The 14,386-nt window shown below is 36.0% G+C and overlaps 1 protein-coding gene across 1 annotated transcript; it reads right to left on the bottom strand.

Annotated features, from left to right (window-relative positions):
* Nucleotides 1–9,127: 9,127 nt before the first annotated feature.
* LOC114175089 lies at nt 9,128–9,577 on the bottom strand. The gene is made up of 2 exons (XM_028059848.1): nt 9,256–9,577; nt 9,128–9,213 (listed from the first exon to the last, which is right to left on the bottom strand). The coding sequence occupies exons 1-2, from the start codon at nt 9,575–9,577 to the stop codon at nt 9,128–9,130; spliced, it is 408 nt and encodes a 135-aa protein (XP_027915649.1).
* Nucleotides 9,578–14,386: the final 4,809 nt, after the last annotated feature.

The raw sequence follows: 14,386 nt of genomic DNA, 5'->3' as shown, positions 1-14,386 counted from the left end.
TTAGTATTAGTAACGTTGGCATTTTCTTCGCAGTACGAAACTCACATTTGTTCTTTCATTTAAGGGATGTTTTATCCGACGTTTTAATTGCGACAAAAATTATAATTAAGTATCAACTATATATTAAAAATTATTCATTCATGGCTGGTGTAGAATAAAGTTATTCATTTTTGCAATGTGTATTTTTAAGCATCATTAATCATTTTTATAAGTTTCTTTGATTTAAATTAAGGCACTTCTTCCATTAAATCTCTACATTTGTTAATTTTTTGTTGTTTTCTCTTATTTATCTATTAATTTTTATTAAATGTTTTTTTCTGTTTTCACTAATGCTATGAAAGATGATGTAAGTTACAAGAATTAATTAAATTCTTGAAGACTTTTGTGACAAAATTTTCTTTTAAGTTATAAATATTTCTATTAAGTTTAATAGTTTTTTGGTGTTAATTTTTTTTTTATAAATGATTTAATGTAGACTCTAAACTTTTTATCATCTTAACTTAATTTTCATTTATAAAAAATCAATTTTATCTATTCAGCTAAATCAATGCTAACATTTATTAAGAAGATTATATAATCCAAAATGTAATATTAAGTCCAAAAATATGTTTTAAATTGTATGCTTTAAAATATATACAAATTTTGAGTTATGTAATCTAAAAATTTCTTAAAAATAACCCATCTGGAATGATAGGAGAAGAATATGAAATGGAGTAGACGGGAGAATTTATGTTACAAAGAAGAAGAATATGTTCCTATTTTTTTATTTTATTTTTATAAAGATATGAGCAAAGATCAAAGCTTTAAAAACAAAATAAATTTGTAGTATAACGTTCAAAGATAAACTTTTTATAAGATGATGAAAAAAATATTTTTTTTTATATATTGTTATAAATATTAATAATTGTCAAATAAAAAATATATATTTTATTATATTATTAATTTATTATATTATTATATTAATAACGGTGTGAAATATAATTTATTTTAATATGTTATTTATTGTTTATTTATTATATTAGTATTAGTAACAGTAATATCATGTCACACAGTATTAGTAACGGCAATCTAGTGGAAGGTGCATTCATGCAATGCCTTAACAGACGCAACACGAGAAGGCTCCAGGAACAAACAGATAATAATTTGCAAAAATAATTAGACGTTAACTTATTTATTTAATAAATAAATGAAATGAAGAGTCTGATTAAATTTGAAATAAGTTATATTAATATTTCCTAAATCTTGTTAAATTACACACAATGATGTCACTATTGGATTAAGTTATATAAAATTATTTTAGGGTGTGTTTGGATTTTAGTTAAAAAAGATAAATTTATTTGAATGAAACTGAAAATTTTATTCAAATCAAAATTAAACACACACTTAACGGTTTAACTAGGATATCGATCAACATATATTTTACAATATTTTTAAAAAAATATATTGATAACAAAGTGAGTATTAATAGAATCAGGTAGTTTTGAAACAAAATGTATAAAATTTTGTCGATTTGTTAATAAAGAAGTAAAAGTAGATGGAGTAGTTAGAAGGAAAAGGAGAAAAAACTATGCGAGGGGAAAAAATACAAAGTTATTTAGTTTAATAAAAAATTGTACCTACTTGACCACAGACTTTAATGAATCATTAAAATCCGACAATGTCATTTAGAACAAAAATTTAAATCATATAGTTATTGTGTTATTCGACATTACTTGTTGTTATTGCCTAGATACTTAATATAACTGTACACGAACTTTATAAAAGAAGCTTGACCAATGTGTATTAGACCATGAATCATTTTATTATTTTATTACTTACTTCTAAAAGATCTTTTAATTCTCAAACATTATAATATCTTTTATAAGTAAATCTTTTTCTTTTAAAGTCGACCTATAAATCCAATACCTTATCAGGCAACTTTCATATACCAAATCCAAACATAATAAAAACAAATAAAAATAATTGAATTGCAAAAAAACGATAATAATCCTCTTATCCTAGTATAATATATTAGATAAATAACATTTACCTCCTTCTTTTAAACTAATATTTATTAACTAATAAATTAAAATAATCCATGATCACATAAATATACACGCTTTATAATGAACAAAAGATATATAATTGATTATATGGCAATTCAGAATATATAATTAATTAATACAAAATATTCCAATTTCTTTCTAAGAAATAAATCTTAAATTATATTGTAAATAATATAATTGGTTATGTTATTGTATAATATATTTGAATAAATTGACCGGACAAGGCAAAGGTGGTGTAGAAAAATAGTGCACGTTTTGTCTTCTTCTTTTTCTTCATCAAAGAATTTATGCACAATGAATTCCATTCTTATTTTCAACTTTTATACCATTGTTCCAAGCAACCACGATTTAAAAAAAAAAAAACTAAAAATTATCAATTCTCTTTTCTTTCATTTTTCAAACATTTCGTGCCCACCAAACATAATTCAACTAGATAATTAAGTTTGATTAATAGGAATCCAAGAAATATTACGTAAGAATATTTAAAATATATTTATTGATATTACTCCTTAATTTTTAGACACGGGATGATTTTAGATGATAGTATATATAAGACCAATAATATATTAAAAAGTTATATAAAGATATGTTTTTTCCTCTTTTCCAAATTACTTTAAGCACCCTTTACCTAACCCCACCAAATCCAAATAACATAGTTTAATAGACATTAAATACCACAAATTAGACATTAAAAAAGTGGTTAAAATTATCACAAGGGTATGCTTTTTTCACTTTTAATAGTACTATTATTAGTGTGATAAAAATATGATTAGAATTTTTTGTTCTTGTATTCTCATCGCAAAACACAATGGAATAAGTTTTGAGGCCAAAAAATATTAGTTATGTATTGTTTAAGTGACTCAAAACAACAACTTAGTCAATTAAAAAAGAGTCAAAATTAACACAACAATACAAATTTTGAATTTTAATATTGGTATGATCGAAATTAACACAACAATACAACTTTTTGAATTTTAATATTGGTATGATCGATGTGATAAAAATATGATTTACATTTTCTCCTCTAGTATTCCCACAGTACACACAATGGGGTAAGTTTCGAGGCAAAAAAAAGTTTAGTTAGTTATGTTTAAGTGACTCAAAAACATCAACTTAGTCATTGAAAAATGGTTAAAATTAAGTCAACGGTATGGCTTTTTGAATTTTAATAGTGGTATTATTTATTTTATAAAAATATGATTAATATTATTTCCTCTAGTATTCCCACCGCTAAACATAATGGACTAATTTTCGAGACAGACAGAAATTAGTTAGGTTTTGTTTAAGTGACTCAAATAGAGTAATTTAGTCATTCAAAAAGGATCAAAATTAACTCAAGTGTACGACTTTTTGAATTTTAATAGTAATATTATTGGTATGATAAAAAACGATTATAATTTTTTAATCTAGTATTCCCATTGTTAAACGCAATAGGATAAGTTTCAAGGCTAAAAGCAATAGTTAAACAATGTTTAAATGACCCAAAAACAACAATTTAGTCATTAAAAAAATTTAGTCCCATATTTTTTAGTGGTTGAAATACTAGAGGAAAAAAATGTTAATCATATTTGTATCACCCTAATAATAGCACAATTAAAATTCAAAAAGTTGGAATGTTGTGTTCACTTTGACCTACTAAGTTGTTATATTTGGGTCACTTAACCTAACTAATTTTTTCGGCCTCGAAACTTGTTTCATTGTGTTTAGCGATGGTAATCTAAGAGGAAAGAATACTAACAATATTTTTCTCACAACAATAATAGCACAATTAAAATTCAAAAATCAGAATGTTGTGTAGAATGTTGTGTTAATTTTTACCAACTATTTATCACGAGACAGAGTTATTATTAAAATTAGTAATTCTCCAAAATGAATTGGTAGCACTTTCAAAAATTTGAGACAAATTTAACAATCATTCCAACAAAATGTTGAGTTAGTAAATCCTTCTTTAAGTCTCTATAAAATAAAATTTAACAACTGTTTCCATTTATTTTAATTATATATATATATATATATATATATATATATAAAAGTTATCATTACTCTTAACATATAAAAATAATAGATAAATCTCATGACTAAACATAATGATAATCCAAAAAGAAGAAGTCAAATTGAACTTGCCCGCTAACTCTAGAATCTAGATACCGAGGGGCACAATGATGCAAAAGCATAGGTGAGTTGGCTGGATGGAGTAAACATGCCTTACAAAACTCTGCAAGATAAAAAGAAGGCTTAAATACCTTTTTCGTCCTCATTTTTGTAGTGTTTGTTGCGGATGGTCCTCATTTTTACCAAATGTTTAAAATGGTCATCATTTTCGCAATTCGTGTTTAATTTAGTCCTTTTCTGTGACGCTGTTTAAATCAGTAACAGACCACTGTACAGGTGGCACTGTTTGTATTACATTGTACTAGGGTGTATTATGTGTACTATACAAATGTAGTAATTAGATATTTGAGGATAAATAGGTGAGTTAGGGTTTTGAAAATGAATTGTTAGACAGTTGGTCAGTTGCTGCAATCTTCTTCCTCCATTCCCAATTCGTGTTGCTGCAATCTTCTTCTTCCTGCAATCCCATGTCACGGTCCCAATCTTCTTCATTTACCTCTGGTTGTAATCGTTGGAGACAATAGTATTGTAGCAATTCGTGCAATGTTGGTGGTTCAACGAGAGATGGGGGATTAACCCCGATTTGTAACTTTGGAGAGAACATCACAAACAAACAAACAAACCCTAACCCCAAAACAAACCCCAAAACAGAATTACGAAAACCCTAACCCCAAGTGATTCAAATGTGCAAAATTTATCACAACCCCGAAAACCCTAAACCCACGAGCAAAGCACTTACCTCATCGATGATGATTAACTGGAAAATTGAAATCAAACGAACAAATTGCCACGTCCAATTGTTGCTTCCTCTGCAAATCAAAGATGAATAAATCGCCTGTACTCGTCAATCCCTAATTGCAGCGCGACCTAGTTGGAAAATTTTTGCCCCAAATTGAAAAGTTAACGTTAATAATCCACCTGTACAATACACGTAATACACTACATTACAATGTAATACAAATAGTGTCACCTGTATAGTGCTCTGTTACTGATTTAAACGGCGTCATAGAAAAGGACTAAATTAAACACGAATTGTGAAAACGAGGACCATTTTAAACATTTGGTAAAAATGAGAACCATCCGTAACAAACACTTCGAAAATGAGGACGAAAAAGGTATTTAAGCCTAAAAAGGAAAACAAAACATGTCAGAAGTGCTATATTAAAAATTTGTGTTGCAACATTAATTAAGATATGCCATTTATTTCATATATTATAAGCAATTATTTGGTTTTGGGGCACAAATCACAAATCCTTAGATCACAAATCCTTAGAGAGACATTGAAATATTCCAATTCTCAAAGGATCACATTCTAAGCATACTCCTACTCCTAATTAACTAGAAGAAATAACATTTCAATACCAAATATATTTTAAAATCAAAGGTATCGAATATCACACTCACAAGTGTCAATTATGTTACACAAAAGGTTTATATATAAATATTGCATGTTCCCACACTTACATTTTTGTAGTTGTAAATGAATTTTTCAAAGAATCACAACTCACAAACTAATTTAACCTTAAAAATTTGAGATTACTTTGATATTATTAATGAAAATGCATTAAGGGAAGGTGACATACAAATGATGAAAATGAGTAACCGTGCTAGAGATTTATACGTGAATGAGACAAACACCTATGAAATTTTTTTCCTTTTAAAACAAAGGTGATAAGATGTATGTAAAGAAGAACAATTACTTTTTATGGTATGGCAAATTATAGTTGGGAGATAGAGAAGTTTGTGTCAAGCAAAATGTTTTTCTTTTCTATTTAAAATACTAATGAACATTCAAATGCTAGTAAAATTAATCAAACTTGGTGAGAGTTAAAGGACACAGTGCTATTTCCAACAGATCCCAATCTCATCGTTCCTTCTCCCGGTAAGTTCAAGAGCCCCAACCTGTGACCTTCCACTCATATGGCCAAAGCATAGCCACTATGCCAATTCACATTTAGTGATCACTATTATAATTCTATAATTATAATATCACTCGCTATTCACAAATATACTATCAAAAATAAACAAGAATAATTCAAGCAACACACAACAGGCATTCATAGGACTTGAACCCAAGTCCTCTCACACATATAAAGTACTTTCAACCATTTGTGCTAGTACTTTTCCACGTCATATCCATTAACATTTAATGACTTCAAAGTTTCCCACCACTCGCATTTATTACTTAATTAATTATTTAATTAATTAATTTCCACGGGTCTTACATTCCCCTCAACTCAAAAGAATATTCATCCTCGAAAATGAGACTTACCAGAAAACAGGTGAGGGTATGACCTCCTCATGACGTCCTCCATCTCCCACGTCATCTCCTGTGTCGTCTCATCCCAGAGTACCTTCATCGTCTTTAACTCTTTACCCCTCAACTGCTTGACCTGGGTATCCAGTATACGAACCGGTCCAACTGGCACGGTCAGGTCCTCACGCACTTGCACCTCATCTGACTCCAACACATGATTTGGACTTGCAATGTATTTCCTCAAATGTGAGACGTGGAACACATTATGCAAGTTGGCTAGGTGAGGTGGTAGAGCAATCTCATAAGCCACAGTTCCTATCCTCCGTGTAATCTGATAAGGCCCTATAAATCTCAGAGTCAACTTCCTCGATTTAAGAACCCTTCTGATACCTGTGGTTGGAGTAACCCGGAGGAATACATGGTCTCCTTCCTCAAACTCAAGTGGTTGTCTCCTCTTATCAGCATAAGACTTTTGCCTACTCTGAGCAGCTCGCATCCGATCCTGAATCAATTTCACCTTACTAGTCGTTTGTTGTGGAAACTCAGGACCAAGCACAAAGGCTTCACCATCCTGATACCAGCACAATGAAGTTCTACACCTTCTTTTATACAATGCTTCATAGGGCACCATGCCAATATTAGAGTGGTAACTATTATTGTATGTGAACTCCACCAAAGGTAGCACATCATTCCAGTTCTCCATGTGATCCAGCACATAAGACCTCAATAAGTCCTCTAGAGATTGGATGGTCCGCTCAGACTGTCCATTCGTCTGAGGATGATAAGCTGAGCTCATCCTCAACTTTGTACCCAAGGCCTCCTGCAATGATTGCCAAACCGTGATGTGAATTTAGGATCCCGGTCTGACACTATGCTTTCGGGTACTCCATGCAATCTCACCACTTCTCGCACGTACAACTCTGTTAACCTGTCCATAGACCACTTCTGATTCATAGGCAAGAAATGTGCACATTTTGTCAGTCTGTCTATTATCACCCAGACTGAATCATGACCCTTTGTTGACCTCGGAAGATGCGTCACAAAATCCATAGAGATATTGTCCCACTTCCACTGAGGTACGTCCAGTGGTTGCAATGTACCTCCCGACCTTTGGTGTTCAATTTGGCCTTTTGACAAACCAAGCATTGAGCCACGAAGTCTGCAACATCCGCCTTCATTCCGTTCCACCAGAAAGACTCCTTTAAATCCTTATACATCTTAGTCATACCTGGATGTATGCTAAGACGACTCTGATGGCCTACCTTCAGAATCTGCCTCCTAAATAAAGGTCCTCTAAGCACGCACACTCTACCTTTAAAGCGTAGAATGTCGTCTGCTCCCATCTGATAGTCTTTCCCTTTCTCCGTACCCAACCACCCTACAAACTGCTGTAATTCCAAATTGTGCCCCTGAGCCACACGAATTTCATTCAAAAATTCATTGGTGACTTTTAGCAAGCTGTACTGTATGGAGTCTTGCCCAAACTACATCCCCAGATTCATATCTCCGAGTTTCTCAATCAATTCTAATTCCTTTATCATCATGCAAGACATGTGCATCTTCTTTCGATTCAAAGCATCAGCTACAACATTTGCTTTGCCCAGATGATAGAGCAATTCAAAGTCATAGTTCTTCAGATACTTCATCCACCTACGCTGCCTCATATTCAGTTCCTTCTAATCAAACAAGTATTTTAGACTCTTATGATCGCTAAATACTTGGAATTGAGAGTCGTACAAATAGTGCCTCCAAGACTTAAGAGCGAACACAATGGCTGCTAGCTCCAAGTCGTGAGTCGGGTAATTTTTCTCGTGTACCTTAAATTGTCGTGATGCATACGCCACTGGCCTCCCTTCTTGCATCAACACACACCCCAAACCCAGGTAAGAGGTGTCACAGTACACTTCAAACTTCTTCTCAGTATTAGGAATTACTAACACTGGAGCGGTAGTCAAACATCTTTTCATCTCCTCAAAACATTCTTCACACTACTCCGTCCAGGAGAATGGCTGATCCTTCCTCGTGAGTTGTGTCAAAGGATTTACCTTCTTTGAGAACCCCTCCACAAACCTTCTGTAATAACCTACCAGGCCCAAGAAACTCCTCACCTCTGTCACTGTCTTAGGCCTTTCCCACTTTAACATCGTTTCTATTTTGGTTGGATCCATTGCGATACATTTAGCTGATATTACATGCCCAAGGAATTGCACTTCCTCAAGCCAAAACTCGCACTTGGATAACTTGTCGTACAACTGGTGTTCTTTGAGCACATCCAAAACCACCCTCAAATGATCAGCATGATCTTCCCGATTCCTCGAGTAGATAAGAATGTCATCAATGAAGACGACAACAAACTTATCCAACTAGGGTCAGAAAATCTTATTCATGTAATCCATGAATATCGTCTGTGTATTCGTCACTCCAATGGCATCACTACATATTCATAGTGACCATATTTGGACCTGAACGCCGTTTTTTGCACATCTTCCGGTTTGACCAGAATCTGGTGATACCCCAACCTCAAATCTATTTTGAAGAACACCCATGCCCCCTTCAACTGATCCAGTATGTTGTCGGTCCTTGGTAATGGATACTTGTTCTTAACTGTAAGCTTATTTAGCTGTCTCTAATCCACGCAAAGTTGCGAACTCCCATCCTTCTTTTTCACCAATAAGACTGGAGCTCCCCACGGTGACACGCTCAGTCGGATGAACTACTTCTCCATTAGCTCCTCAATTTGCTTCTTAAGTTCTGCGAGCTCTGCTGGTGCCATTTTGTATGGAGCCATAGACACTGGACCTGCACCAGGAATAAGATCAATGGTGAAGTCAATGTCTCAACTCGGCGGCAATCCTGACACTTCATCTAGGAATACATTCGCATACTCGCTAGCTACAGGTATGGATTGGATCATCTCTGCAACACTCTTCTTCTCTGGCTTGGCCACCATCATATAACACATGGCTCCTCCTTGCAGTTCCTTCAACACCTGCTGAGTCGAGATCAACTCCAACCCCGCATTTTCTGGGAATACCAAATTGCGCCGTCCACAATCAATCATGATGTGGTTGTTAGACAGCCAGTCCATCCCCAGTATCACGTTCAGTCCCTCCAAAGGCAAGCACACCAAGTTCACCTTGAATCTGCGACCTGCCACTTCCATTAAACACCTGACGCAGACTGAACTGGTAGCCACCTGACCCGAGGAAGGAGTTGAAAAAGCAACTGACACCCCAAGTCACGTTTCTCCAAGCTCAATCTCCCCACACATGCATTAGCGATGAATGAGTGTGTTGCTCCAAAATCGAACAACACCAACACTGAATGACCCAATAACAAGCAATGCTCAAGTATAAGTTTACCTGACTGAGTAGCCTTAGTGGATGTCATGACAAAAACCCTCACAGCCGCTCTAGCTCATTTTGCTGGCGATGCTGTTGGCTTCTTCACCCCCAAATTCTTCTTTTCTGGACAATTATTGGCAAAGTGTCCCAGTTTGTCGCAAATAAAACACTTGCGACGGTCGCCTGACCCTCCTACCCCACCTGTCAGTTGAGGACAATTTCTCTTCAGATGGGGCCTGCCACTAGTAACAAGTGGGACCCTGATATGCCTGTGGTCGGCTGTAAGGCTTTTTCATCTGCCTAGCCTCTATAACATTCTTCTAATGTCGACTCGCGGGATTTGGCCCTCTTTCCAGAAACTCTGCACTCTTGGCTTGTTCCACCAAGACTGGAAATCTTCTTTCTCTTAGAGGAGTAACCACCTTTTTCAGTTTGTGTTTGAGTCCCCGCTCAAACTTAAGGCACCTCCATTCTTCAGTAATTTCCTAGGAATAGAACCTTGCCAGGTGCTCGAATTTATTAACATATTCTTGCACCCGACATATTTCCCTGTTGCAAGGCCAAAAACTCAGCTTCTTTGTCCTGCTTAGTTGTGTCGGGAAAGTACTTCTCCACGAAGCGAGTCCTGAAGTTGGCCCAATTCACTAGTTCTTCCCTCGTCTACATTTGTTGTCGCATACCTGCCCACAAGCATTCAACATCATTATTCAGCAGATACATAGCAAATGCCAGCTTCTGTTCGTCAATACAATTCATCACTCCAAATATCTTCTCACACTTGCGAAGCCAGGCATCAGCTTCGTCTGGAGTGGCCCCACTTGTGAATTTTGCGGGCTTATGGTGCAGAAAATCCTCCACTGTTGACACCCTCACTAGTGCAATTGCCACCCTTGGCTGTGCTGGAATAGGATTTTGCATTGCATCCACCATCCGATGAATGACTTCTGCAATCTTGTCAGCACCATTAACATTTCTCCTTCTCCTGTGAGCTGCCATTGCTTGGATACGCCACATATTCAACTGTTAAACATCACTCCATTAGTCTAACAAACCACTACCTCCTTAAATTTAAACACACACAATAACATGCATAAACATAACAAGTTCACTCCCCAAAAGTCGCAAAACATTTTTTCAAAAACATTTTCAAAAATTTTGCTCTGATACCAACTGTAACATCCCGGTAGGATATTACTTAAAATAAAATAATAAATAATAAAATAAACCGGCAGGGTGAAATACCTCATTTATTAAATATTCCATTTCCCGAAACGTGGGAAATTTCAAAACTTTAAAACATTAAAAAACCAAATAGTCTCAAACTGTACAAACTGAAATCAAATTATACTTAAATTAAACCAAAGACAGTTATAAAATTCCCCTCGTGCATTGAGCCCACTCTCCGCCCCTAAGCGTCTCCTGGCTCACCTGTAACATCATCTGCTCTCGGATAATAAATTACCCGATCATCACCACACACAAACAGATAGGGTGAGCTATGCACATATATACATATAAACATAAAATAAATATGCCCTCCATCCCAATGAAAATAACACCACTAAAATATTTCATTGTTTTAAAATTATCCATCCCTGATTTCATAGTCCTTCATGAGTCATATGCATGAACTAGGTCTTGGGACTTCACTGTGCTCCCACGAAACTAACCCATTCGTGGTCCAACCCAATTAGCCTATCCTGCTCATAGTCCTACCCTATAGACTCCTTGTCTGTAGTAAATCATCCAAGCCTCCCTCGCTCGGACCATGACACGCACGCAATCACCATACTATGGACTCCTCGCCCAATAGCAGCCGACGGGAACATAACAGTTCCTTGCCCATCGTGTGCCCGACGCATGTAATCACCATGCTAAGGACTCCTCGCCACTTAGCAGCCGACGGGAACTACACAGTTCCATGCCCATCATGCGTCCAACCATCAAACATATCCCAGACCCCTATTGGACTTAGTTCTTCAAGCCCAAAAACCACAAACACAATCATATAATTCCTATACTTTAGGAAATAATAAGCAACCCAACTCAAACAACACACAAAAGACATAGAACCCGCAGTAATCATGCTTAAGCCAGGGACCCTCGCCCAAGCTAATCCATCAGCCTCGCTTAGGTTAGTCCACCTCGCCTGAGCGAGCATGAAATAGTGACTGCACCACGTTGTCTCGCTTAGGCGAGCCCCTCTCGCCTAAGCGAGACCCCATTTGCTCAAACACCCGAATCTCCTCGCCTGGACGAAGATTCAATGTAATCAACACCAATGTCTCCTCGCGACCTCGCTTATGTGAGCCATTCCCGCCTAAGCGAGAGTATCAGTCGCTCAACACCTCAAAACCCCTCGCTTGGACGAGAAGTCACGCTCAACACGCACAGGCTTCATCGTGACCTCGCTTGTGCGAGCCTCTATCGCCCAAGCGAGAGTATTGGTCGCTCAACCCTGACACAAGTCGCCTAGGTGAGAAATGCGAACCAAAACCCAAAACGAGACTCTGAAACTCTCGCTTAGGCGAGATGGACTCGCTTGGGCGAAAATTGCAGAGGTTCTCCTCTGATCGTACACTAAAACAATCACAATTCATGCCAATATTCAATTCAACCAATACCATTCAATATACATCATCAATCACACCTTATAAACGAGTTTTCATCACATTTTGACTACCATAACCCAGAACTTAACCCATAATAACAATCCTATACCAAAACCCTCACCCCCAAATCATATAAGTCATGAAAAGGCTTTGCACCACATCAAACCAAACACATTTTCAATCATATCATGCATACTACGGGATTCACATCATGTAGAACTAATTTGAGAATAACAATGCCCAAAATTCATAGCACACATCAATCAATTCACATGCACAAAGGACAACTCCCCTAACCTAGAAACTTGATTAAAATTGAGAAGAATGACAGTTCCTTGGTTCACCCAAGCTTTGCTTCACCTCTCTCCCAATTCAGCCCTTGCACACGTAAAACTCTCACCTCTCACTTGTGCTCCTTTCAAAGTTCAACTATTAGCACTGCCAAACCCCCCCTTCTGCTAGGTTTACCCCCACCTTTTCACATTCACTCCAAGCTAAAGTTGGCAAAAATAAAGGTAAATTCCTGTCTACCAAGGTTTGAACTCATGACCTTTCACTCATAAGGCCAAAGCATAACCACTATGCCAATTCACATTTAGTGATAACTATTATAATTCTATAATTATAATATCACTCGCTATTCACAAATATACTATCAAATATAAACAAGAATAATTCAAGCAACACACAACAGGCATTCATAAGACTTGAACCCAAGTCCTCTCACACATATAAAGTACTCTCAACCATTTGTGCTAGTACTTTTCCACGTCATACCCATTAACATTTAATGACTTCAAAGTTTCCCACCACCCGCATTTATTACTTAATTAATTATTTAATTAATTAATTTCCACGGGTCTTACACAAGACCACAAGCACCTGGGCTCAAGAATAATATCTCAACATGTAAGACAAACGGTGGAGTCAAACACATCCACACCAATTGCAACAATAATTTTTTCCATCCATACCTCTATGGGATATAACACAACCTACAGAAAGGCATGGTTGGTGAAATAGCAAGCAATTGAAGATGTGTACGGAAACTGGAATAGTCTTACAACCGATTGTCGTGCCTACTACAAGCCATGCACACTTATTTGTCTGGGTTTGTATACAAGTTTTACAAATGGGGAGGAGGTCCTAGAAAACCAACAACACTTTCGAAAAGTGTTATGCACATTTAAACCATGCATTGATGGCTTCCCATTTTGCAAACCAATAGTGCAAGTGGACGGAACCTTCCTATACATAATGTATAGGGGCACCCTTATAGTAGCTATTGCACAAGACGAGAGAAATAAAATTTTTCCTATTGCATTTGCTATAGTAGAGGGTGAAATCGCCGAAGCTTGGTTTTTCTTCCTTAAAAACCTAAGGACACACGTCACGCCTCAACAAAATTTATGCTTAATGTCAGACTGTCACAATTCAATTTGTGCAGTATTCAATAGACCTAATAGTAGCTGGACTGAAGGGAATTGCGTGCAGGTGTTTTGTATTCGATACATTGCACAAAATTTTACAAAAAGATTCAAGAATACAATTCTGAAAAAGGACCTCGTAAACATGGGTAAGTTATTACATGTAAATTTGTCTTTTTCATTTTTTTGGCTGTTAATTATTCACACCCATTATTAGAAAATAAATTGTTCTTATAATTATATTTGTAGCGTACGCATTGACGGAGCCACACTGTAACTACTACTACTACAACATCATTAGAGAAGACAACCCAGAAGCAGCAGCTTGGGTAGACCAAATTCCAAAGGAGCAGTGGTGTCTTACATATGATCAAGGAAGAAGGTGGGGTCACGTAACAACAAATCTGGCAAAAGCAATAAATTTTGTCCTGAAGAAGACAAGGAATTTGCCAATTTCATCCATAGTATTGGCCACGTACACCAGGTGCAACACATACTTCACGAAAAAGGTAGGCAAATAACTGCAATGGTCAGCGCTGGTCATGTGTACTCTGAATATGCGATCAACTTCCTACAAGATGCGAACTCT

This window comes from Vigna unguiculata, chromosome 3 (genome assembly GCF_004118075.2).
Source record: "Vigna unguiculata cultivar IT97K-499-35 chromosome 3, ASM411807v1, whole genome shotgun sequence".
Classification (NCBI taxonomy): domain Eukaryota; kingdom Viridiplantae; phylum Streptophyta; class Magnoliopsida; order Fabales; family Fabaceae; genus Vigna; species Vigna unguiculata.
The sequence above is the reverse complement of the archived record's forward strand: the minus strand, read 5'-3'. Positions and strand labels throughout refer to the sequence as shown.